Source organism: Amaranthus tricolor, chromosome 5, assembly GCF_026212465.1.
Source record: "Amaranthus tricolor cultivar Red isolate AtriRed21 chromosome 5, ASM2621246v1, whole genome shotgun sequence".
Lineage (NCBI taxonomy): Eukaryota > Viridiplantae > Streptophyta > Magnoliopsida > Caryophyllales > Amaranthaceae > Amaranthus > Amaranthus tricolor.
Window position 1 is genome coordinate 17,857,341 of NC_080051.1, and position 25,474 is coordinate 17,882,814.

The following is a 25,474-nucleotide window of genomic DNA, read 5'->3' on the forward strand; positions in this document are numbered from 1 at the left end:
TCTCTCGTGTTTCGCATCTTTCCGTTGAGGAGCAGTCTCGTTTATTTTTAGATTCCACAACGAAAGATAAAAAGGATCTCTAAAAATTTAAAGTGTAATAAATTATATAATACTTATTTTGTTTTATATTATTGATATTTTAATTATTTTATAAAAATGTCCTAATAACTCATATTACCAAGTAAAAACTATAAATTATACCTAAATTTAATTTAAGTAAATAAGAAAAACATTTTTTGAACCTTAAAAAATTTAAAGCCTTAGACGATAGAACGCTTTACCCTTACTAATCAACCGTCATTTATAAGTACCCTCTATTTTATGTTCAAACTATCTTAATTTCTTGCATAAATTTATCAATTTGTTAACTATCTCGACCATAAGCGGATTCACAACGTAACAATGGGTAGCATAGGCTACCCATGTTTTTTTCAAAAAAAAAAAAAAATCCTTTTTTTCCCTTGTACTTCCTCCTTTAAATTATACCAGCTATTTTTAATTTTTTACGCAATTCAATATGTTATTTTAATTTTTTATATATTGAAACATGCACATCTAAAAATTATAAAAAGTTAATTTTATAAAAGTATGCGACTATACGATTCAAACAAGATCCAACTTGCCTTTATTTTTTTTACATATAAGGCGTAATATATAAAATAAGCTTGAACGATGAATAGTATTAACAACCGTAATATAATGAGTGTTTCAAAACGGAAGAAGTATTTCACTTTTCAAACTTTGATCTCGTTGTAAATTGTAACTTGTAACTTTGAACGATGCGGTGCGGATGATATTTATCGCCCCATTTCATAGTGGCAATGAGATGATATTATTATTGCGATAGTTTACTTGTACAGGTCAATTTGGAGTAACGAAAAATTTTTAGGTTATTTATTTTACAAACAAATCTCTATTAAAATTTTTTATTAATTTACTTCAACACGTTAATGCTACTCATAATTTTGAGTTCTGGATCCGTTACGATGCCACTGGTCTCCGACTCTCGAGCATACAGCAAGACTATTGTAATTTTGAGATAGGTATTTCATGTAGTATACTAATAGGAGTATAATGATTTGTGATGGGATTAAAAAAAATATGATTTATTTTAGAATCTTCTTGTCCTTTTTAATTTCATATTCTATCATATTTCTTGTATGTAGTTTTGTATTATGTATATATGAAGTAATAGTTTTTTATAGGCGAATTGTTTGAAAACTATGGGGATGAATATTCTAAACTTAAAGTTCAATTTTTCGTTAAATTTTATCCACTATAATATTATTCACTCATAATATAAGTGTTTTTTCTAATTTTACACTTTATCGCAGACTTATTTTATGTTCTAAAAATATATGTTGAAAAACCTTTATTTCAAATAGAAGCATCAAGTGTGATAATACGATTCAGGGGCCCAAAATAGTCTTAAAGAGATTCTTGGATTTCAAAGACTCTACTCAAGATTTATGTTAACATGGTATACATTGAACGTGTTCCGCGTAGTAGTTAAGTAAATAATTGTTAGTCACTTAGTGATTTAATAAAGCTATGTTTTTTAAAAAAATATATATTATTGTTCGGTATAAGTAAAAGTTTAAGCAGTGTTTAATAGTATAGGTAGCTATTTTAAAACATTACAATTAATAGCGTTTCAAAATCAAAATTGCTAAATATCTAACAGTTATTATAATATTATCTACAACTATTACTACAGCTAACAGAAAAGCTACCTTAAGGAAACCCATATCATAAGATTATTTATAAATTTTTTTTGAAAAAATTACTGTGAATAATACAACTTTCTATTAATTTTTCTATAATAATACCAACTATAGATTAACCATGAGTAATACCAATTTAGTGGGGTATTTTCCTAGAATAATACCAACTTTAGTTTATTTACTAATATACCAATTTTTTGTCTTATAATCACCTATAGTCTGATTTTTAACATGTTACGAATTTTCTAGGAAAACACTCCTTTATGTTGGTATTATTCATAATAAATCAATAATTGGTATTATTGTAAAAAAATTAACAAAAAATTGTATAATTCACGCACGGTAATTTTTTCTTGTTTTAGATAAATTTATAATTCTCTTTTTTTTTTGGAGATAAATTTATAATTCTCTTTTTTTTGTGAGATAAATTTATAATTCTCTTTTAAAAGACAAAAATTAATAAACATATCTTAATACTTTATTTTTGAGCTTTCCAAACTTAAACCCATCAATCTGTCATCTTTAATTCGTCATCCTAAAGAAATCCCATTTTGCTGTGATTAACTGTATCAACATTCAAACTTCTGGTAAGCAAACCGTAATTAAACTCCAATTTTAATTCTTTACAATAATCAATTGTTTTTATTATTAATAATAGTTAATCAATAGTTGTCAATCTTAAGTTAGGCGTAATTTCAATGTCGTTATTGTTAGCAGCATAACCATCATAACCATGATTTCGATTGGCAGATTTCCCACCTTTTCTTGATTTTGAAGCTACGATATAAAAATATTCACAAAATTAAAGTTTTAATTAATCAAAATTGCGTAAAAATCGCGTTTTCTCGCTCATCTGGCATGTGGGTTTGGCGATGTTTGGTTGGGAAAGTTTCTCTATTATGGTCTCTGTGGATCATATTATTTATTTTGTTATTTCACACTATAAATACTGCAATCTTTGCATTCCTTCGATTTCAACCAAATTAGGGTTTTTTTCTTCTTCTTTCAGTCTTTAAGTATAATATCTTTACCCTCCTCTTTCTCTGTTGATCTGTTTGAAAATTTTCCATGTTATTTATTGAAAATGTTGAGCTAATACTGTTTTTTAATTTAATTTTTTTAGTTCCTTGTGGGTTTTCCTGGGGCCCATTAAACAAATTGTCAGAAATTGATGGGGACTTTTTTATGTACTGTTGTATGTTAGGTGTAAATTGATTGAGTAGGAGATCTGAAAGATGGCATCTAATGGAGAGAAGCAATCAGCAACCAAGCAACCTCCTGCCCCTTCTCCTTTGAGAAATTCTAAATTCTATCAGGTAATTTATTCAAATTTTGAACCTTTTTGCTTTGTAGTTTGTGTAAAATCATGTGATGGGTTTGCTTTAGATCAAAAACTAGAAGTGGGTGTCTTTGATTTGGAATAAAAGAGTGGATCTTTTAGTGGGTTGATCTTCAATTTGTCTGATTTACTGTGGTTGTGTGCAATAATGTAAACCGCTAGCAGATATGTTATCTATTGATTGTATTGTGCTATGTTGATTGTGTCCATTAGGAGAGGGAAGATGTGAAATGTAGCTGAAATGGCTTTCGTTCACATCAAAAAGGATCAAACATTAATTTTTGTTGTTGGAAGTCCATGGTGGTAGTGCTTTTGCTTCGTCAATGTATGCTATGATAAGCCTACTCCCATTGTGCAATGCTGATAATGAAGCAATGTTGTTTACTTTGTAAAATTTCAATTTGTTAATGAATGGAGCATTGATGGTTGTCAATATGCTTTCCCTCAAGACAGGGTTTTTTTTGTATGTTGGGTTGTTGACTAACTGACTCTCATGTCTATTGGTGGCAGTCAAACATGAGAATTTTGGTTACAGGAGGAGCAGGTTTTATTGGCTCCCACTTGGTTGATAGATTGATGGAAAATGAAAAGAATGAGGTGAGCATGTATCTTTGATCTTTTATCTTATATCATAATGATCATTCAAGGGAAAAAAAATTGTAGTTTTCTTCCTAACAATTTATTGCGTAATGCACGATCCCCTTTTCCACTTATTTCTTTGAAGGGAGAGTGATAGGTAGAGAGGAAAGAACTCCATGTTGTCTCACTTGTTTGAATTAATTTGATTTACAATGTCCTGACAGGTGATTGTTGTTGATAACTACTTTACTGGTTCAAAGGACAACCTTAAGAAATGGATTGGACACCCGAGATTTGAGCTTATCCGTCATGGTATTAATTAATGCGCAAATTTCTCGTTGCCACTTATGTAATTGTGTTATATTTATAGCTTTAACATGTCCTTAAAGTTCAAGAACCTTGTTTAGCTGCTGTGAACTTCAAATGAACTAACTCAAGACATTGTTGTCCATATACTTGTGGAGCGAAATTAGTTATGTGAGGTACTTCAGCATATTTTGTATGGTGAAACAACTTGATGGGAATCTTTTTTATGTGCTGCATAATGGAAATTTAACAAAGAAGCTGCACTTCTTTTCTTTTTTTTTGTACCTTCAGTTGTTAATCCTCCAAAACATGGTATTTAACTGCAATTTGTATTTAGAATTTACAGTTAACACAACACTACTATTCTTACGGACTTATGGTACTGGTATCGTATTTTTAAACATGGTATCTTATTTTTACCGATACAACAACAATGCCAAAGCCTTAATGCCAACTTATTTTGTTAAAAAAATTAGAAATCCCACTTTTGCCCAATTAAGTTAATGTATGGGTCTTGTGCATGTTTTAAAGGAAGAGACATGATGTAGTAATATTTTGCTCTTTAGAAATCTGAAGAGTTATATATGCTTTGCAGATGTCACAGAACCATTATTGGTGGAGGTTGATCAGATATATCACCTTGCCTGCCCTGCATCACCTATTTTTTACAAACACAACCCTGTAAAGGTGAGTTATAAATGTAGCTTTGATCTATTCTTTTCATTTGTCGTTGTGCAGCTTGAACAGCTTAATTGGGCAATTATATATCTCGTTCGACCATGTAGTATCTGTTTAGAAGTAAATGTTCATACCATACCATTTCGTGACTTGTGACTCTAGAATAAAGTTTGGGCATTACATACTGGGATTTATAGTATCGCCAATTAAATGGTAACTGTTAAGTGGTTCTCAAAATTCTACCTCCCACATTTATGAGTTGTGGCATAAAGCAGACTTAGTTGTAACAATCTTAAGGTCGCAATATCCGCAGTTCCACACTCCACAGCATCCAAAAAGCCCACAATTAGCACTCCCCCATGCTTCGATAAGTTGTAGCTGGAGTGGTGGACTTACCTTATTTATGAACCAGTTGCCATTTCATTTAAAAAAAATTGTAAGAAGCTCAAAGCATTATACCATGTGGACTCAGAGATCAGATTGCTTTCACCAGCTACTCGCTCAACTGCTAAATAAGTAGTGAGGAAAGTTTACTAAGACATACATATGACATACTTAGCCTATTGTTAGTATGTAACATGGAAATCTGAAGATTCCTCAATACTATTTAAAGAAATGTCGATCTTGATAATTGGTTATTCTTTACTTTGACCATTATATCTAATACTGTGCTTCAATATTTGGTAGACAATCAAGACGAATGTGATGGGTACACTAAACATGCTAGGGCTTGCCAAGCGTGTTGGAGCCAGGTTTGTGGTTTTCACTGTGTTTTTTTCTCTATCTATGGCTGACCATAGGTCATGTTAAGTAGTATCATCCAAGTAGTTTGGTATTAACCTTTTGCTTCCGTGCTTTCCATAGGATTCTGCTTACTTCTACATCAGAGGTGTATGGTGATCCACTTGTGCATCCTCAACCCGAAACTTACTGGGGAAATGTTAATCCAATCGGTAACTACGCTTAACTTTATAATGTGCCGTTGGTTTTCATTTTGTTGTACAATACGCTCTCTTTCAGCACTAAATCCTTTTTTTTATTACTGGGTAACAGGAGTTCGTAGCTGTTATGATGAAGGAAAACGTGTTGCAGAAACCTTGATGTTTGATTATCATAGGCAGCATGGAATCGGTATGCCTGTTACCTTTTTGGGTTGACAATTTTTAGAAAGATCTGGATTGTAAGATGTTTTCCTTCTTTTTTCTGGAACAGAAATTCGTGTAGCTCGTATCTTTAACACTTATGGGCCTCGTATGAATATCGATGATGGTCGTGTTGTTAGTAACTTCATTGCTCAAGCACTTAGGTAAGCTCATAACTGGAATTCAGTATTTCTGACATTTTTACAGAATTTTTGAAACTCTTTTTCTTGAGCTACTAGGGAAATTTATACTTCAATAGGTTTGATTGGGAACCTCTTTAACTTGTTTTTGGTACAACTCTTGCAACTAAATGATTTAACGGGGCCAAAATGTTGATGCTGATTATACCATTTTGTGTTGCGTTGTGCAGAGATGAACCATTGACAGTTCAGGCACCTGGAACTCAGACTAGGAGTTTCTGTTATGTTTCTGACATGGTGCGCTGTTTGTTTTTGTTATTATAAAACTAAACTTTCATGGTTTTTGTTTAAGAGTGATGGGTAACTTTAATCTGAATTGTGGTTATATTTCAGGTTGATGGTCTGATTAGACTCATGGAAGGAGAACACACTGGGCCTATCAACATTGGAAACCCTGGTATGGTCATACTCATGGATATATTATTGTATTGTTCTCTTGTTGGCTTTTTAAAAAGGAACCATTGCTGATGCTTTGCTGGTCTTTAGGTGAATTCACCATGCTTGAACTTGCTGAGACTGTGCAAGAGGTAAGTTACTAATATTACTTTACCTGAACCTGACGCACATGAGTGTATACTGCTTAAGCATTTTAGCCTTCCATATTATTAATATTAGCTTACCTCATTGATTATATAAGTGTCAAGTGTCAACCTTACAAGATCAACAATAGACCCAAAATTGGATTCATAACTATTCTTACTGATTAATCATTTAAGCTTCAAACTTACAAATGAACAATAAATTGATAAATAGGCTCGAAATGGATTAGTTTATGCAGGTTGCAACTCTCCGCTTTACTTTCATTTTCTGTTTTGGTTTCCCCTTTGTAAAACACTCTCCCGCCTAGGCAGAGTTTGGGGAGTCAGATGTTACCCTTTTTAGTGGTTGTTTCTGATTATCTTTGGTTTTGGATTATAGTTGGACTACATTGAATTGACCCATTAAATCATGTGTAGAACCTCTCTGCTATCACTAAATTGAACAAGTTCATTATCGAATTATTTAGTTGCAAAAAGTATGTGTTCTGTAGTTTGTGTGAGTGTGTTTAAAATCCACAAGCTTCTGCGTGCCGGTATTGTTAGTGCTCATCATCATAGACCTCCAGTACTGTTGACAGGAAAACTTTTCTGACTTGTTGCAATTTTCTGTATCCCCAAGTAGATTAAATTTGCTGCATCGAAGTCTTGTTGAGAATTGAGATAACCCAATTACTTTGTTGTTCATAGACTCGTAGTTCATATAAGGAATGAGGATAAGTCAGAAAGATTGTACTTCTGAATCATACTCGTATTGTTGGATGAAACTTTTACACCCTTTGTTGTTGTGCAGTTGATCAATCCAAAGGTGAAGATTATATCAGTGGAGAACACACCCGATGACCCAAGACAGAGGAAACCGGATATCTCAAAAGCCAAGGAACTCCTGGGTTGGGAACCCAAGGTGAAGTTGAGAGAAGGACTCCCTCTCATGGAAGAAGACTTCCGCCTCAGGCTCGGAGTTCCTAAGAACTAAAACTCAATGTCCCATATCCATATAAGAGGGTTGAAAGAGAGCTGAGTCTGAATCTTGTGGATTGAATTGCTTCATCTTACGATTTTGTTTACCCACTCCCAGTCAAATAATTTTGAGGGAATGACTATGGAGCATTGTTTTTGTTTGCCTTGTTTGTTCTACTTATTATACTTATAAAATCAATACATCAACTTTCATTCTTCTTTTTCATTTCTTAATGCTTGTCCCTTACCTTTATTATGGGTCTCAACCCTGATAAAAGAAGGAAAAAAACCACCCTGATCTGGCATTGTGATTGTTGAACTACATTCTATTAGTAATTGCTACGACTCTTGATGCAGCAGTTGCTTTTGAAAGAAGTAACGATTAAATAACCAACTGCTTCAACGTATATTATGTTCATCTCAATTGAAAATAAGTTCAAGCAACAATCCCAACAACTTAATGTCAATTTACTCAACAAAATCTACAAATCAAGATAAGTGCAGTCCAATAAAACTTGAGTACATAACAAGTGAATACAATTAAGATTTACAAATCAATCACAACTTCAGTCTCAACCCAGAATTTAGTCCACATTCATTCAAGTGAGCAATCATCAATTGGAAACACTATTCAGAAATTGTATTTACATAAATATAAGCCTAGAATTCATTTTAACTTTCAGCTCAAAATTGGAAGACAAAATGAATTCATCAAGAAATTGATAAAGAAGACGATCAAAATGATGAAACAATATAGATTAATTGAAATCCATAAGCATCAATTACATTGAAACACCACCATTATAACCTAACTCAACATAACAAAATATGCTAAAATCGACTAAATCTCATTCTGCACATCATAGTTTCCACCTTCTAATTTCACAAAATCAAACTTATAACTAGCCATCCAGAAACCCTAAATCCCCAATTTAAATCTAACCACCAAAACCATACAAAGTCCTTCCTTGACGCTTCAAGGCATAAACAACATCCATAGCAGTAACAGTCTTCCTTCTAGCGTGCTCGGTGTAAGTAACAGCATCACGAATCACATTCTCCAAAAAGATCTTTAAAACACCACGAGTTTCTTCATAAATCAAACCACTAATTCTCTTAACTCCACCTCTACGAGCCAAACGACGAATTGCCGGCTTTGTGATTCCCTGAATGTTATCCCTCAACACTTTTCTGTGCCTCTTGGCTCCACCCTTTCCCAAACCTTTTCCACCTTTTCCTCTTCCCGACATTTTTGCTGAGCTTTACAGAGATAATAAATGAAAATGTAGAGAAAGAAAGACGAGAGTCGAGAAGATGAGATGTGATGTGAAACAGGGGGGAAAGGAGTATTTATATAGGTGCGGGTTTTGGGGTGTTGAAGAAGTATGGTGCGGAGATTTTATTTTTAATCGGACGGTTGTAAAGGTCAATCTGTGTGTTAAGAAAACTATAAATTTGGACTGTTGATTGAATTTAATCAACGGTGTTTTATTAGCGGATTATGTTGTGCGGATCGAGAATTCAAGGTTTGTGTTTTTTAAAACTTTTGATTTTGATTTGATAGGTCAGGGTGGAGGAAAGCACAGCGGAAGAGCATTACTTTTTTACGATCGTTATCCTTTTTATTTTATCGCCACCTCTATTTTAATGAATTAACGATATTGTTCCTGAACTATAATAATAATAATAATAATAAAAATAATAATGATAATAAAAATAAAAATAATATTTAAAAAAATAATAGCAATAATAATAATAATAACAATAATAATAATAATAATAATAATAATATTAAAAAAAATTTTAAAAAAAAAACATTTAAAGAGGTGAGACGCGCGCAACTCGACCGTGGCTGAGTCGCACAAAAGCCACGGACAAGTTGTGGGTTTTCTACGACTCACCACTTTACAATTTTTTTTAATTTTTTTTAAATATTATTTTTTTATTATTATTTATTATTATTATTATTGTTATTGTATTATTATTATTATTATTATTAATTTTTTTAATTTTTTTTATAAAAAAATTAAAATATTATTTTTATTTTTATTATCATTATTTTTATTATTATTATTATTATTATTATTATTATTATTACTATTATTATTATTATTATTATTATTATTATTATTATTATTATTGTTATTATTATTATTATTATTATTATTATTATTATTATTATTTTTATTATTATTATATTTTTTAAAAAATTTTTTTAAAATATTTTTTTTATTATAATTATTATTATTATTATTATTATTATTATTATTATTATTATTATTATTATTATTATTATTATTATTATTATTATTATTATATTTTAATTTTTATTTAAATTTTTTTTAAATATTATTTTTATTATAATTATTATAATTATTATTATTATCATTATTACTATTATTATTATTACTATTATTATTATTATTATTATTATTATTTTATTTAATTTTTTAAAATATTATTTTTATTATAATAATAATAATAATAATTATTATTATTATTATTATTATTATTATTATTATTATTATTATTATTATTATTATTTTTTATTTTTTATTTTTTTTAAAATATTATTATTATTATTATTATTATTATTATTAACAACAACAACAACAACAACAACAACAACAACAACAACAACAATAATAATAATAATAATAATAATAATAATATTTTAAAAAAATTAAAAAAATATATAATAATAATAATAATAATAATAATAATAATAATACTAATAAAAATATAAATAATATTTTAAAAAAATATTTAACGGTGAGTCGCGCACGACTCGACCGTGGCTAAGTCGCACAAAACCCGCGGCCGAGTCGCAATTCGGTTTCATGCCAATTCGGAGTGGAAGAACCAATTCGGTTTCATGCCAAGAAGGTCAACTACTAAAACTATTCATGTTTTGAGGAAGTTGATGGAAAAATATAAGGAGTGGAAGAACACTATTAAAGTTTCCAAGTAGGTTAAAAGGTAAATTTTACCGAGTGACAATCAAGCTTGCTTTGTTTTATGGGACAAAATGTTGTCCCGTAAAGAAGATTTAAACATAAGATGGAAGTTACAGAAATTCATATGCTGAGGTGGATGCGCGGTCACACATTGATGGATCAAATTAGGAACCAAGAGTTTAGAGAGAAGTTAAGGGTTGCCCCTATTTCTGCAAAGTTGCGCGAAAATAGATTTGAGATGGTTTGGACATGTGTAGAGAAAGACTTTTGACGCCCCTGTGAGGAGGATAGAAGGCATCATAGCAGAAGGTAAGAAAAGGCGAGGAAGACTTAGGAGAACTTGGTAGGAGCAAATAAAAATCGACTTACATGAGTTATTATAACAGAAGCGGCAATCTCGATACATAATTAACATTTAATAATAATGTTTAATATAAAAATATCGCGGAAGTCTCAAAATGTCGAACTGTTAAAAAACTTGAAATCATAAAAACTGAAACTATTTAAAATAAAAGTAAAATATTACATCTGATAAGAAATATTACACCTTAAACTAAATCCTGCAATGTTGCCATCACGATATGGATGACAACCGATTGAATCGGCCAGCGCTTAACGCCGAGCATAACTTCTTATCCAACTCAAAATACGGAAATTATACACTACAATTAAAAAATAATAATAAGTACGAACTTATAATTAATTGACACCACTGTATACTTTTACTATATTATTTTACTGTTTCATATTTTTAAGTCATTAAAATACCATTTTCAATTCTTACAGAAGTATGTTACTGCTACTTATACAATTCGGTAATCTTAACACTTAAATAAGCTCATTTAGTTAATACTCATAACCCTACCATGCATCATAGGATCACTAATTAAGTTCATCACTGATCGACAAGCACAACAATATGACACCTGTTATATGTAAGGGTCTGGTTAGGTGAGGACCGTAGTCCTAAACTGTAACTGTGGCGGGACTCGTCACTCCTCTAATACAACTTAAGCTCGAGCTCTACATAATAGGTAGCTAAACCCCCTGTCTTACACCGCATTTTACGTGCTGGCCAACACGGGCACCGAGATTTTACATGTCGGTGCATGGTTCGACATTACCTTACTATTAGGGTCATTCAATCAATATTCATTCACACAAGTACATTACATTTTTATTACTACAAGTTGATTTTGACTTTGAATTTGACCAACCTATGTGGTAACTTCCTTTATTTAATATAATTCTTAATCATAACGTTCAATTTACTTATACGTTCATCACTTAATTTTTACACATTAAATTTTATTTATAACTTTATATTAATAGCTCACCAAAATTCACATTAATAACTTAATATTCTACAATAGTCTGCAAATTAGTATTTTCCACAAGTAGCTACTAAAATCTATTTCTTTGAAATAAGTTTCCAAAATCAACACTTCCAAATTTAAAACAAATAAAACTTTATTCTATTTACAAAATCAAATATTCTAATTATAATTCAAGTCAAAACTGCATTCTTTGAATAAGTTTCTAAAATTGAACAAGTTTACCAAAATCAATATTTCAAGTTTAGAAAAACAAGTGAAACTTGTAAGTTCACGAAAATCAATATTCTAAATAAAAAACAAATAAAACTTATAATTTTACAAAAATCAACATTTCTAATCATAAATCAAGTAATACTTTATAAATTCACTAGAAATCAATACTTCTAGTTATAAAACTAGTAGAAACTTGTACTTTTACAAAAATCAATATTTCTTGTTATAAAACAAGGAAAACTTGTATCTTTTAATCAAAATTTCACAAATAATTTAAAAAGACAAATTCATTAAAAACACTTTTACATCTTTTTACATAAGTTTTGGTCAGATTGTCAACTAAAAAAAATATTTTTTACAAACTAGTGATTTAATATCACAAAAGGGAAATTCCATTAACATTACATAGAAGCTTCCATAATACTAAGACCAACAATCTATTATAATTACATAGAAACAAACATAGAAGCTGCCATTAACCTAAACTGAAAGATTTGTTTTTTAGGGTTACAAATTTGATTTGGGGAGGAAGAGATTTGGGAAGGAATTAAGTATGAAATTATGGAGGAAATTAATGGAAAGTAGTTGAGTATTGAATTAAAGGGAAAGACTGAATTCAAGAGTAAAGTAAAAAAAAAAAAAAGAAAAAAGAAACTAAATTTGAACAAATGAGTGATAGTAGAGATTATTTTTGGCAAATGAGTGATAGTTGAGATTATTTTGAACAAAATTTCCTAGTATTAATGCTTTGCAAACATTTTATATTTATTATTTAGAAGATATATATATATATATATATATATATATATATATATATATATATATATATATATATATATATATATATTACTTTATGCGAGACTCTGTAATTTTGAAGAATAATTCCCTATTTATATCTAATTTTGAGCACCTCTTACATATTCATAACCATCTCATCAAAAAAAAAAACGATAACACACTACAATTAGGAAAGCCTTTAGTGACAAAAGCTTTTTGTCGCTTATTTTATTACTAAAAGCATTTTGCTACAAAATTAGCGACAAAACCCTTTGTCGCTAAATAGTTTGCCGCCAACAAAAATTGTCGCTAAATTGATTTTTAGGTTTTTAAAAAAATTGAATATGTTTTATTTAATAGTAGTAATTATTACTATTATTATTTAACTCTACTATTATTTAACAATAGTAACAAATATTCAATTTTTTTATAAATAATACTCAGAAACTATATATAAACAACAAAAGTAATTAAATTGAAATTCAATGAATACATTAATCTTAAATAAAAAATTAAATATCTATTACAAAATTGTTTACATTAATTTATATAAAACAATAAACGTATAAATACAAAAATTAGAAATAATAATGTATATACAATAAGAAAAGTATTATGAAGAAAATTCGGAAAAAATGAACAAAAAAAGCAACTTTTGGCTCTAAAACACAACAAATTCACCGATCCTGAAGAAAAAAGAAAATGTAAAAATATATTACATCCAAAAAAACGAAATACAAAATATATTCAAAAAAAATGAAGATAAAAATTGCAACATTGTACAACAAAAAAAGAAAAACAACATACAAAGTACAAATTCGACATGCACGAACAATAAACGATAAGAACAAACATTAGCCGGATTATATGATGAGAAATAGAGAGAACAAGAAAACTTGTGAAAATATGTGAACAACATGACAAAATTCTACAAGAACAATGAAAAAAATAGTTCAAGTAAGAGAATACACGTGAAAAGAGAAGAAGAAAACTAATGGAAAATAGCAGAATCCTGATGAGAAGTAGAGAGGAGGAGAATAAGTTAGTATGATGTTAGATAGAAGTTGAAGAAGAAGGTAAATGGTTTGAAGAATGAAATGGTAAGTTAAAAGGTTTGAAAAATGAATTTGAAAAGATTTAATGCTGCAGTCCTTAGTGACAAAAATAGTAACAATATCTTAGTGACAAAAATTATGAGACAAAACTGTTTTATAGCTAGTTGGTGACAAAGACTTTTGTGGTCATTTTTGTAATTAAATATCTTTTCTCAAAATATAATTTTGTCTCTAAATTGAATTTTTTTTATAATGACAAATACTTAATAACTAATTTAATTGAAAATATTCAATCAGTTACAACTTTTATTAATTAAATAAGAAGTCTAACAAGTAGGATAACGAGTCACGTCATAATAAAAAAGGGATATTAAATATCACAGATTACTCCACAATGTTAGAGCCTAAAAGCAGATCAAATTAAGTTGGCCATTTTCTTGTTCTCTTTACCTTCCTTGAAACAGTCGTATTATTAATGAGATTTCATTAGTTGTTTTAGCGACTATTTTTTATATATATATTTGTGCATTACTAATTAAAATTTAATTAGTGATGGTAGTAATTTGAAAAATTTCTACGATGATTAGAAACTTGTCAATTCGTAACGTAGTTATGAAGTGTAACAAGTAACGTAAACTTTGGAGATAAAACTTAAAGTTGAACAACTACCCATAACATTTCGGGATAATTATAATACTTATCCGAAAATTTATTTTACCCATGTTGAGAATAAATTAAATATTTCATAAACATATACAAGTGATTTTTAAACATGAAGTTCATAGTACATAACTTGTTACATGTACAACAACTTTTATCCAAATCTTAAACTATCTTAGATAAATCTTTTCAAAACTATAATAGATCAATTTGGGGACAAAGATCACCTCCCAACAACTAAAACCAACCAGCTATGGCTACCCCATTTTCCTCCATTGTATGCTCTTTATTCACTTACACACAAGTTAATTGTTCTACCCAAGACCCCCTCTTGTCCTAGTCAATGTTGGGCATCATTACATGTATGCAAAGACCAAATTCAAGAGCCAAAGAATATGATTTTTTCTGTAGAAAATCAGCTCCCCCATCATTTTCATTTCACTCATAAATTGTCACTTAATACACTAACAAAGTCATTCAAACAACTTCCCTAAAAAATACTTCTACAAGTCCTACATGTTTTCTACTTTAAAATCTCACTAAAACCACTTGAAAAACACTCATTTTAGAGCATAATAGCTGCTGTCCAGATTAATAAAATTATCATATACTCCTCAAGGTATTCATATAAACACATACAAGACCATCTCTAATTACCTCCAAACAAAACACTTTCATTTCCTTACAAAAACACTTACAAAAAGACTATTTATATGAAGTTTATGAACATGAAAACTTCATAAAAACATTATTCATTTTATTATACTTCATCCATATCACTTTGGAGAAGGTATTATAAATTCAAATACAACTTATAATAGAACAAGTACATATAAAAATGATTTTTGTATGAAATCTTCTCATAAATAAAGTATGTTATAAAGATATATTTTATGACTAAAAGAGGAAAAATCATCACTTGCATAAATCTATAAAAGTTGAAAACTAAGAAAATGTATTTTCGCAAACTTATAAATTTTCTTACTTTAAGGATTTAAGTAAAATTATGGGACTAAATTAAGTATATTGCTCAACATAATAAGTATACTCCAATTTTCACTTCTCTCCTTAGATCATGGATGGAATCTGATAGATGTTGGGATGAGTATGGAGTAATTATTTGAAGGGACTATGGTGTTTATTTTTTTATCCATAATACCCTTAATGTAGTTAAAATTAACTGTTCTTCAATGCCAAAAAAAATTTTATAGACTACAAAATTTTGTTTTGAGACGGAAGTAGGAAGTTTGTGTTTCGGGACCAAGAATCTTTTTCTTGCTGTGTTAATCATAGATTTACAGTTTAGTCAATCAGTTTTCTCTTGTATTCTTTACCATCTCTCTTCGAACATTTTCTTCTCCCACCGAAGAATTTTTTTGGAACAAATGGATTATCACTTTCCTTGTTTTGGAACTCCATTCATGAATTTCTTTTAAAAGAGGTACGGTTATAGTTTTCTGAACTTTACTCCTATGATATCGTATTCTTATTATTTCACTTCTCTCCTTCCTCTTTTACACAAGGACTGATAATTTAAAGTAGTTCAGGGGGCTGACTTATCTTATTGATTTATAGAATAGAATTCCGGATGCTTCCAAAAATCATAGTCTCTTCCCAATTCAAACTAGTTATTATATCAAACATATTAGTGCCATGTTACGTTTTTGGTAGTGAGATTCTGGTTCTTTTCATTGATTTTTTTGTAGATCTAAGTTGAATATATTTTTGGGTGCTTGGGTTCAAAGGGATATAAGATAGAGTATTGTTCAAGAGTGCTATTGCAGTGTTTAAGGTACTGTTTTTAATGTTGATTTGATCGAATTATGTACTAGGATCACCTTGGATATTCTGACTGAGTTATCTAAGTATCACATGCTATTGATAATTCCATTATCATTAGGATTTAGGAATACCATGCTGCAAATTGTAATAAGCAAAAGATTCAATGTGATTATTAAGGAAAACTTTTTGATGAGGATTTGCCGTTGAAACTTGAAAGTCATTTGAACCAAAAACCTTAAAGCACATTGGCACACATATGAGGTGTGAATTTGAATTTAGATCAAGCTAGTAATGAACCCACCATAGCTACGAATCTTTTTTTCTTGCTGTGTATGGTGCCTATTCAATCTCATTTGAACTAATTTCGATTTGGTTGTCATTTTCCTTTATATTGGAAAGTTAAGACTTCTGTTATATTGCATTGGTTTAACCTTTAAATAGCCCATTAATTGTGTTGGCAAAATTAAGCTTCCGCTTGATTAATACTAAATTCCAGTTAGTGTTTACCTTCATAATTCGGGGCGGTTACATTCACTATAATACAAATAAAACTATCAACTATGAAGCCTCATGCAGTATGCATAACTCTCCATGATGTAGTTAGCCTTATGTTTCAATCAAAATACATGTTTCTGACTGTTTGCAAGTGAAACTTCGCCTGAGATTTTGTGGGTTCGACCAAACCTACAGTGAGTCTGGACCGAGACTAGAGCCGGTGCACTTTAATATCAGATTTTTGAGCCCTTTTCATTCAACTTTCATAATTTCGTAAGTATATACAAGCAGAATAGACACTGTTTATTTACATCTCTTCCCTTCTGTCACTGGTTTTCAGTGTAGTTTTTCTCATGTTTTTCATCAGTTAGGAAATGTTTTATTTGGTAGTGAACATTATCTTTGTAGAACCGTCTTTAATGGAAAACGCAAATGGTAATTAATTATCGTTTGTTTGGTACATCGGAAAACTCTTACAGGAAAGGAAGTTGGAGATAAGACCAAATTGGGTTTCTTCCCAATTTTGACTTAATCATTTAAAAGACTTTTTCTTCCAAAGCAATTGCTTAAATTTGCAACATTTTTTATTTTAGTCTCTTTTACTTAATTTATCTCATTTCTATTTTTGGATAATAGCCCACCATTTTCTTTTAATCTCATTCCTAAATTTTAACTTTATTTTAATTTTATCCACAAAATTCATTCTCCCTCTTTATTTATTACCCCTTTCTTAAAAATAAATGAATAAGGACCGAATAGTATTGAAAACCATCTTATCCATCAACTTCGTCAATCTCCATCTAAGAACTGGGAAATATATATTGACATCTGAATAAGAGTTGACATTTTATCATTTGATGTGATTCAAAACTAAGCACTTTCATTGGCTAGAATGGAAATTCATTAAAAGAGTATTTTATTAAGGTCTTCTCATTTTTATATTCACAAATATTTGATTAATAAAGTTCTTGTTATTATAAATATTAAAAAAACTGAAGAATAGAATATTATCTCAATTGGACTATAACACTTCCCCATAAGAATAGTGCAAGATAGTGTATTGAATGATAGAACAATTATCAAGTCTTCATCAAAGCTAGCAAGAAATCACTTCCCCCATAAGCTTATTTAGGACTCTCTTAATCACAGCTCTAATTCATTTCAAGTATTATCTTATATTCCTAAGCTACATATATGGCCCCCCATGTCTCCAAAAGACAAATTATATTACATTCTAATTTTAAATATTGGCATTATTAATTGTTCCCCTAGAAATTTTCTATATAAATCTCAATATCATCATATAAGTATCTTACAATACTTTTTCATGCAAAAATATCCTAATGGAACCCCAAGCTTCCCAACAAATTTCACAAAACCTAAATCAAGAATTCCTTAGAAACCCCCCACCAGAATCAAAACATCAAAAATTTCCCTACAATATCTGGGGTACCTTAATAGGTAACCTTAGTTTTAGGTCAAAATGGGCAGAATTGAATGGTGCAATGGGAGATTTGGGCACTTTTATCCCAATAGTCCTAGCATTAACATTAGCAAAAAATCTTGACTTGGGTACTACTTTGATCTTCACTGGTGTATACAACATAGTCACTGGTGCAATCTATGGTGTACCGATGCCGGTTCAACCCATGAAATCTATTGCAGCAGTCGCTATTGCTAATCCAGATTTTGGTATTCCGGAGATAATGGCAGCTGGAATTTGTACTGCAGGGATATTATTTGTTTTGGGTGTTACCCAATTAATGCAACTTGTTTATGTGTTGATTCCTTTATCTATTGTTAGAGGAATTCAGTTGTCACAAGGGTTAGCATTTGCAATGGCTGCTGTTAAGTATGTAAGAAAAGAACAGGATTTTGCTAAGTCAAAAAGCATGGGAAATAGGCCTTGGTTGGGTTTAGATGGTTTCTTATTAGCTATAATTTGTGGGTGTTTCATAATTCTTGTGAATGGCGCTGGCTCAGAAGACGTAGAAAATGGTGGGTGTGATATAGAGTCAAATGGCGATTCTGAGGTACAGAGTGTGAGGAGTAGAAGTGAGGGTTTTAGGAGGGTTTTATACTCTCTTCCTACTGCTTTCATGATCTTCTTGTTAGGACTTATTTTAGCAATTATTAGAGGACCTAAAGAAGTGATAAAGGGATTTAAATTTGGACCTTCCCCAATTCATGTTATAAACATCCCTAAAGAGTCATGGAAACAAGGATTCATTAAGGGCACAATCCCACAATTGCCTTTATCAATACTGAATTCTGTCATAGCTGTTTGTAAATTGGCAACCGATCTTTTTCCGGGCAAGGAGTTCTCTGCGACATCGTTATCAATGACAGTTGGGATGATGAATTTAGTCGGATGTTGGTTTGGTGCAATGCCGACTTGCCATGGTGCTGGTGGTTTGGCAGGACAATACAAGTTTGGTGGAAGAAGTGGAGGGTGTGTTGCACTTTTGGGCATGAGCAAATTGGTAATTGGGATTGTATTAGGAAGTTCAATTGTGAAAATACTTGATTTGTTTCCTGTTGGTGTATTGGGTGTATTACTGTTGTTTGCTGGATTAGAGCTGGCTATTGCTTGTAGAGATATGAACACAAAATCTCAAACATTTGTGATGCTTTTGGTCACAGCTGTTTCTTTGGTTGCATCAGGTGGTGCTTCACTTGGGTTCTTGTGTGGGATTGTTGCTCATTTTCTTCTTAAGTTGAGAATTTTGGACAAGCTACAATCTTTCCCTGCATTATGGATGGAAAGATAGATATTGGTTGATTTAATAGGAGTAACAATTATTGATATAATCCCCATCTGTACCTATCAATGTCTCTATGTACCTCTCAATGTCCCTCTAAATTTGTACTCATTTAATAATAATTATTAATATTAATATAATATTTTTATTGTCACTAACAAGAGTAAGGTTGTTACATTAACAAATTATCAAGTCATTAGATGGTATTTTTCTGGTTGAAACTGATCGACATCTGAGGCCGGGAGGGTATTTTATCTGGACTTCTTTTGTCCCCAGTATACATAGATCACCTGAGACCGATAAAAGCCAAAAGAAATGGCAATTCGTCCAGCAGTTTGCTATAAGTTTGTGCTGGAATTTGCTTTCACAACAAAAAAATACAATTATATGGAGAAAAACCACACACGATTAATTGCTTGTCCTAAACCTCTTTCTTCTATATGTCACTCCTGTATATTGGGTAAACAAATTAAATATTATGTTCTCTTTTGATATTATTCACAGTGATTTATGGACATCCCATATTCCTTATCCTTTAGGTTATAAGTATTATGTTTTCTTTTTTGATAATTATTGAAACAAAGACATTTAAACAAAATAAAAGTCTCATCCGTTGTTTGTCATGGTAGAAATTTGAAAAAAAGAAAAAATAAAAATCTCAACTCAAATACCTACACTCACTGAGATTTTTTTCTTTTTAATTTCATTTTCTATTCCCATGCCATTTAATCAAACAAAAATTTAGATTTATTTTTTAAAATAAAGTTCCACTTCCTTTCTGAAATCCCACCTGCCAAACTACCTCTTATATTAAGCTTACTCTTTCCAATTTTTCGCCAAAGGCGACGGCAAACGCAAACACAGAAACAAAGAAAAAACAGATTTCCAAGGAGAGAGAAAAAAGGAAGAAAAAAAATGGGGTGGAGGAAATTCGATCCATGGCCAGTTTTCTTCAAGAGAGAATGGAATCGCAACTGGCCATTTCTCACTGGTTTCGCCATTACTGGTTTCATCATCACCAAACTCTCTCTTGGTCTAACTGGTATTATCATTTTCTACATCTTCTATTTTCGATGTTATTCTTTGCTTATTGTTAAAATATTCGCAAAATCTTATGCATTTACCTTTTGATTTGCAGAGGAGGATGCCAAGAACTCGCCGTTTGTTCAAAGGCACAGAAGGTATTTCGATTTTAAATCTTTTCTAAACCCTAAATTCATCATCTATGTACCACAACTTTTGTTATATGTTGTCGCTTCATATTGAATATTTTATTTTTGCTGTTGATCGTGTTATTTAGCTGGAATTGGCTGATACACATGTGAGGTGCTTGGATGATCATAGGTTGATGTATAATGTAGTATAGTTAATTATCGAAATCTTATTTTCTTAATGAGCATTTCTATCGGTGTTGATGGTGTAGTGATTTTAGTTTAGTGTGGAATTGAGTAAAGGTGGCTTTAACAATTAAGTTTACCTTTAATATATAATCAATCTGGTTGTTTGGTGTCTATGCTGCTAGGTTATGATTTTATGTTGTTGGGGTTTCTTATAGTTGAATAGAGGTGAATACCTCTCCCTTTTGCTCCATTCCCATTCAGTATTTCTCATGAGACTTCTTTAACATATAAGGGGCAAGCTGAAAGTGGTGGGTGAATTTTCTTTTTGGGTTGCTATTGAACCAGGTTTTGCTTTTAATCCAAGTGGTTACAGTTGGAGTGGTTTCCTAATCCATATGCTTAAAATGAGATAATGTGAGGAACATAATCAATATGAAATTTTTTGGCTGTTATAGAACTAGATGTTACCTGCAATCTAATGGGTAGCATCTTGATTAGGTTTGAAATTTGTATGTGTAGATTGGGATCTTGAGCAAAGCGTATTCGATCGTCTCCTTGTCATTTTGTGCAATTCTTTTATCCTTTATGACATGTATTATGGTTTTGATGAGTATTTGAAGGATGAATACTTGTCAATTGTGTGAAAAGTTGGGTTATGACTCATGCGAAGCAGTTGGTCGTATCATATTAAACTTGTCTAGCACAAAATATTGTCTTCGATAGGTTTGCAGCTTTGTGACATACTTGTAATTTTTGGTATTTTCAAGTAGAGTGTGCAGAGTATTAATCTGATTTTTTTTATTTTTTTTATTTTGTGTTTGAAGTTGTATATGTAAGAATTATACCAAGTTTAAGTTTTCAGACTTGAGTTAGTTTGGCATAAGCTATTGAATTAGCTTCTGGAAGTATATTTCAAATGGAGAAATAGATTAGGGCCAAACAAGCACTTTTTGAGGAGTAGATTCACTTTTGTAAGAATCCTAAAATATCTTAGGGTATGAAGGGGCAAGCTCCAAATCCAAGCGTAACCTTTTATTTTGGTAATTTAATGAATCTTTTGTTAAGACAAAGTTACCCTTCTTTTCAAACAAAGATCACATATGTCCCTTTTGATTAGAGAGAGGGCTTTTTTTGGGTGTAGTATTAAAAAGAAGATAAGAGATTTGATTTTTTGTTGAAGAAAAAATGCACTATATAAACAAGATTTTTTTCATTTATACTCTTAATGTTAATTATTTCTTTTCTCTTGTTTAAATAACATAAATATGTATGCTATTAGGCCAAACAAGTAACGTCAATTCTAATTTTGAAAAGTGTTTGTAAAATATCGAGGCCAAACCAAACGCTTTTAATTTTCTCAAGTGTTTCTCTAGAGTTAGTTTCTACAAATTTGCTCCTAAGATAAAGAATTGTTCTCTAGAAATTTGGCCAAACATACTCTAATTCCATAAAATGACTTCACAAAGATGCAATATAGTTCATAAAAGCAGTTTGATATTGAGTAAGAGAATTGTGTATTGGGTATGCATGTGTCTTTGTACTGGATTGATCAAAAAGCTTGAATTGCCCTTTGACAAACCAAGGTCCAGTGAGCCACAAACAAACCCTTCTACCCTACATGAGTTTCTGGCTGGCCTATTATCACATACGTATCTTCATCACAACATAGCTTGATGACCTTTTGTTGTAGAAGTTTTCATTTTCAAGATAGGAATATTACTTAGATGGCTATTCTACTAAAAGCGTAATAGTATTCATGAGGCCTAGTTTTATGATAGGCCAGTATTGTATGTGTAGTATTATTCTCAATGATAAATTTTCACTTCTCTCCTTAGATCATGGATGGAATCTGATAGATGTTGGGATGAGTATGGAGTAATTATTTGAAGGGACTATGGTGTTTATTTTTTTATCCATAATACCCTTAATGTAGTTAAAATTAACTGTTCTTCAATGCCAAAAAAACATTTTAGACTACAAAATTTTGTTTTGAGACGGAAGTAGGAAGTTTTTGTTTTGGGACCAAGAATCTTTTTCTTGCTGTGTTAATCATAGATTTACAGTTTAGTCAATCAGTTTTCTCTCTCATCTTGTATTCTTTACCATCTCTCTTTGAACATTTCCTTCTCCCACCGAAGAATTTTTTTGGAACAAATGGATTATCACTTTCCTTGTTTTGGAACTCCATTCATGAATTTCTTTTAAAAGAGGTACGGTTATAGTTTTCTGAACTTTACTCCTATGATATCGTATTCTTATTATTTCACTTCTCTCCTTCCTCTTTTACACAAGGACTGATAATTTAAAGTAGCTCAGGGGCAGACTTATCTTATTGATCTATAGAATACAATTCTGGATGCTTCCAAAAATCATAGTCTCTTCCCAATTCAAACTAGTTATTGTATCAAACATATTAGTGCCATGTTACGTTTTTGCTAGTGAGATTCTGGTTCTTTTCATTGATTTTTTTGTGGATCTAAGTTGAATATATTTTTGGGTGCTTGGGTTCAAAGGGATATAAGATAGAGTATTGTTCAAGAGTGCTATTGCAGTGTCTAAGGTACTGTTTTTAATGTTGATTTTATCGAATTATGTACTAGGATCACCTTGGATATTCTGACTGAGTTATCTAAGTATCACATGCTATTGATAATTCCATTATCATTAGGATTTAGGAATACCATGCTGCAAATTGTAATAAGCAAAAGATTCAATGTGATTATTAAGGAAAACCTTTTGATGAGGATTTGCCGTTGAAACTTGAAAGTCATTTGAACCAAAAACCTTTAAGCACATAGGCACACATATGAGGTGTGAATTTGAATTTAGATCAAGCTAGTAATGAACCCACCATAGCTATGAATCTTTTTTTCTTGCTGTATATGGTGCCTATTCAATCTCACGTTCCTCTAGTTAGTGATTAATTTATCTCATGTCTATATTAGATGTTTGCTCTTAGGCTGTTGTCCATCTGCAATTGAGCACATGAAGGGTATAAGGTTGAAATTGTGGGCCAAGAATTATAGTTCGTCCGATATGATTATTTGGTGACACTACTGATTGCCTAAGCTCTAAGGTGCAAGTGATTTGGTGTATTTAAGTGGGGCAACCGAAATCTGAAGAATGACTGAATGCTCTTGGGTGAAAGAGGGGTTAGGATTGCAGAGATGATCTATCTTTGGTAGACAGGTAAAAGAATGGGGAAAGGGTATGCAGTTGAGATATATAGGAACATTTGCAGAACACCTAATTATTCCTAAAAGGTTCTCAATTCTTATGCTTTTCGAGGGGATTTTTAAATCCTATAGATATCTTCTCATTCATCAACTTTTTTGTTAAGAATTAAAATAAAATGTTCTTTTTAAACTGCAGGAGCAAAGAGTGATATGGAAATGGGATTTTTCAAGAATGTATGACAATAAATTGGAATCAGTTTTTCTTGGTTGTAGATTAGTATTAGATTGGGTTAAATAAATTATGATCTTTGTTAGCAACAATCTTTCCTGTTAATTGTTTTTAGGATTATGTACCCGACTACAAATTGTTGGGATTAAGGCTTTGGCATTGTTGTTATTGATGAACGCTCCATCTCTTTTTAGAAAAAGTTGATGCTTGACATCAAGGTCCCATGATAATTCTATAAACCAAACGTACACTTTCTTCGCATGTCAAGGTGGGCATATCTCCAGAGTCTAGATGTAATCTTGATGTAAATTTCATGTAGATGTTTTCTCCCCACCCCACCTCACCACTTTCTAAGTTTCATTTTGGGGTTTTACAGAAGTGATTGTCCTTGATACTGCATGTCATTTTTTCCCTAATAGAGTGTACATTTTTTGACCACCTTGATTTATCCTTTGCTTATTCATTTTATTTTGTTTAAAATCCTTAGCTGTAAATATTAACTGTATAATGTAGGAATTGTTGCTTGTATTTTTCAGGCAATAGAGGTGTGGCTGATGTATTTTCTGCTTCAATGGAAGCCTTTTTTTGGCTGATGAATAACAAAAGTGCTTCTCTACTGAACTTCTGCTGATGGTTGTTTTTTCTTGATGAGGAACTGCTGATTTGTTAAATGTATACTCACTTGATTGTCTATTTTTTTGGTGTGGGTAATGTACTGCCGAAGCTGTTATGTGTCTTCCGATTTGTGGAAATTCGAAATAGAATAATCCCACATTAATAAATCCACTCAGATATTGCTATACGTGATGTTTTTTTAGCTAGGATGTGGTGGTTCAGCCAGCAGTTGTGTGCATCCTTCCTATATGGAGCAATAGAGCATGACAGAGAGTAGCTTTTCATGTTACTTGGCTGTCTTATCTGGGCTTAGGTAGCTTATGTCCTAGATGTCAGTCTTTTAGACTCTGTGACATCATGCCTTGCATGCTGACTTAGAAAGAGCAGATCGTGGATTGTGAAAAAACACTGTTATGCAACCGCGGACCTTAGTATTCAAAAGTGTTTCTCGGGGAGGCTCTAGAAAATTTGCTTTCGTAGTCTGGACTCGAGCGATTTTGTGTGCATTTTGCGTTTTTTTTTTTGTGCTCTATGTGTGCTTTTGGTTTCTATTGGGTAAACATTTTTTTTTATAATTTTATATACTACTTAGACCAAAAATTGCCTTCTTTG

General features: G+C 31.1%; 4 protein-coding genes across 5 annotated transcripts; 3 read left to right on the forward strand and 1 right to left on the reverse strand.

The window, feature by feature from the left end:
* The first annotated feature begins 2,162 nt into the window (after positions 1 to 2,162).
* LOC130814326 (UDP-glucuronic acid decarboxylase 3) lies at positions 2,163 to 7,690 on the forward strand. 2 transcript variants are annotated; one of them, XM_057680441.1, is made up of 13 exons: positions 2,163 to 2,311; positions 2,929 to 3,040; positions 3,574 to 3,660; positions 3,867 to 3,954; positions 4,544 to 4,635; positions 5,314 to 5,378; positions 5,491 to 5,579; positions 5,680 to 5,757; positions 5,839 to 5,932; positions 6,139 to 6,205; positions 6,302 to 6,365; positions 6,455 to 6,495; positions 7,298 to 7,690. In XM_057680441.1, exons 2-13 carry the CDS (start codon positions 2,960 to 2,962, stop codon positions 7,478 to 7,480), a joined length of 1,029 nt encoding a protein of 342 aa, XP_057536424.1. In that variant the 5' UTR covers positions 2,163 to 2,311; positions 2,929 to 2,959; the 3' UTR covers positions 7,481 to 7,690. The 2 variants fall into 2 exon arrangements, with proteins under 2 accessions (XP_057536424.1, XP_057536425.1); XM_057680442.1 differs by lacking the exon at positions 2,163 to 2,311 and adding an exon at positions 2,400 to 2,740.
* A 515-nt stretch (positions 7,691 to 8,205) lies between these two features.
* Positions 8,206 to 8,827, reverse strand: LOC130814327 (histone H4). Its single transcript, XM_057680443.1, has one exon. The coding sequence runs from the start codon at positions 8,712 to 8,714 to the stop codon at positions 8,403 to 8,405; it is 312 nt and encodes a 103-aa protein (XP_057536426.1). The 5' UTR covers positions 8,715 to 8,827; the 3' UTR covers positions 8,206 to 8,402.
* A 6,863-nt stretch (positions 8,828 to 15,690) lies between these two features.
* Positions 15,691 to 20,179, forward strand: LOC130814328 (molybdate transporter 1-like). Its single transcript, XM_057680444.1, has one exon. The coding sequence runs from the start codon at positions 18,084 to 18,086 to the stop codon at positions 19,509 to 19,511; it is 1,428 nt and encodes a 475-aa protein (XP_057536427.1). The 5' UTR covers positions 15,691 to 18,083; the 3' UTR covers positions 19,512 to 20,179.
* Positions 20,180 to 20,290: 111 nt separating this feature from the next.
* On the forward strand, positions 20,291 to 25,049 carry LOC130814329 (ATP synthase small subunit 6-A, mitochondrial-like). The gene is made up of 3 exons (XM_057680445.1): positions 20,291 to 20,544; positions 20,641 to 20,683; positions 24,784 to 25,049. The coding sequence occupies exons 1-3, from the start codon at positions 20,418 to 20,420 to the stop codon at positions 24,788 to 24,790; spliced, it is 177 nt and encodes a 58-aa protein (XP_057536428.1). The 5' UTR covers positions 20,291 to 20,417; the 3' UTR covers positions 24,791 to 25,049.
* The last annotated feature ends 425 nt before the right edge of the window (positions 25,050 to 25,474 follow it).

What these genes read in the sequence shown, in the direction of transcription:
- LOC130814326 (XM_057680441.1), top strand. Translation starts at nt 2,960, where the DNA reads ATGGCATCTAATGGAGAGAAGCAATCAGCAACCAAGCAACCTCCTGCC. An exon ending in GAAATTCTAAATTCTATCAG is followed by an intron (nt 3,041 to 3,573) that starts GTAATTTATTCA and finishes TATTGGTGGCAG; the next exon opens with TCAAACATGAGAATTTTGGT. An exon ending in TATCAACATTGGAAACCCTG is followed by an intron (nt 6,366 to 6,454) that starts GTATGGTCATAC and finishes GCTGGTCTTTAG; the next exon opens with GTGAATTCACCATGCTTGAA.
- LOC130814327 (XM_057680443.1), bottom strand. Translation starts at nt 8,714, where the DNA reads ATGTCGGGAAGAGGAAAAGGTGGAAAAGGTTTGGGAAAGGGTGGAGCC.
- LOC130814328 (XM_057680444.1), top strand. Translation starts at nt 18,084, where the DNA reads ATGGAACCCCAAGCTTCCCAACAAATTTCACAAAACCTAAATCAAGAA.
- LOC130814329 (XM_057680445.1), top strand. Translation starts at nt 20,418, where the DNA reads ATGGGGTGGAGGAAATTCGATCCATGGCCAGTTTTCTTCAAGAGAGAA. An exon ending in ACTCTCTCTTGGTCTAACTG is followed by an intron (nt 20,545 to 20,640) that starts GTATTATCATTT and finishes TTTGATTTGCAG; the next exon opens with AGGAGGATGCCAAGAACTCG.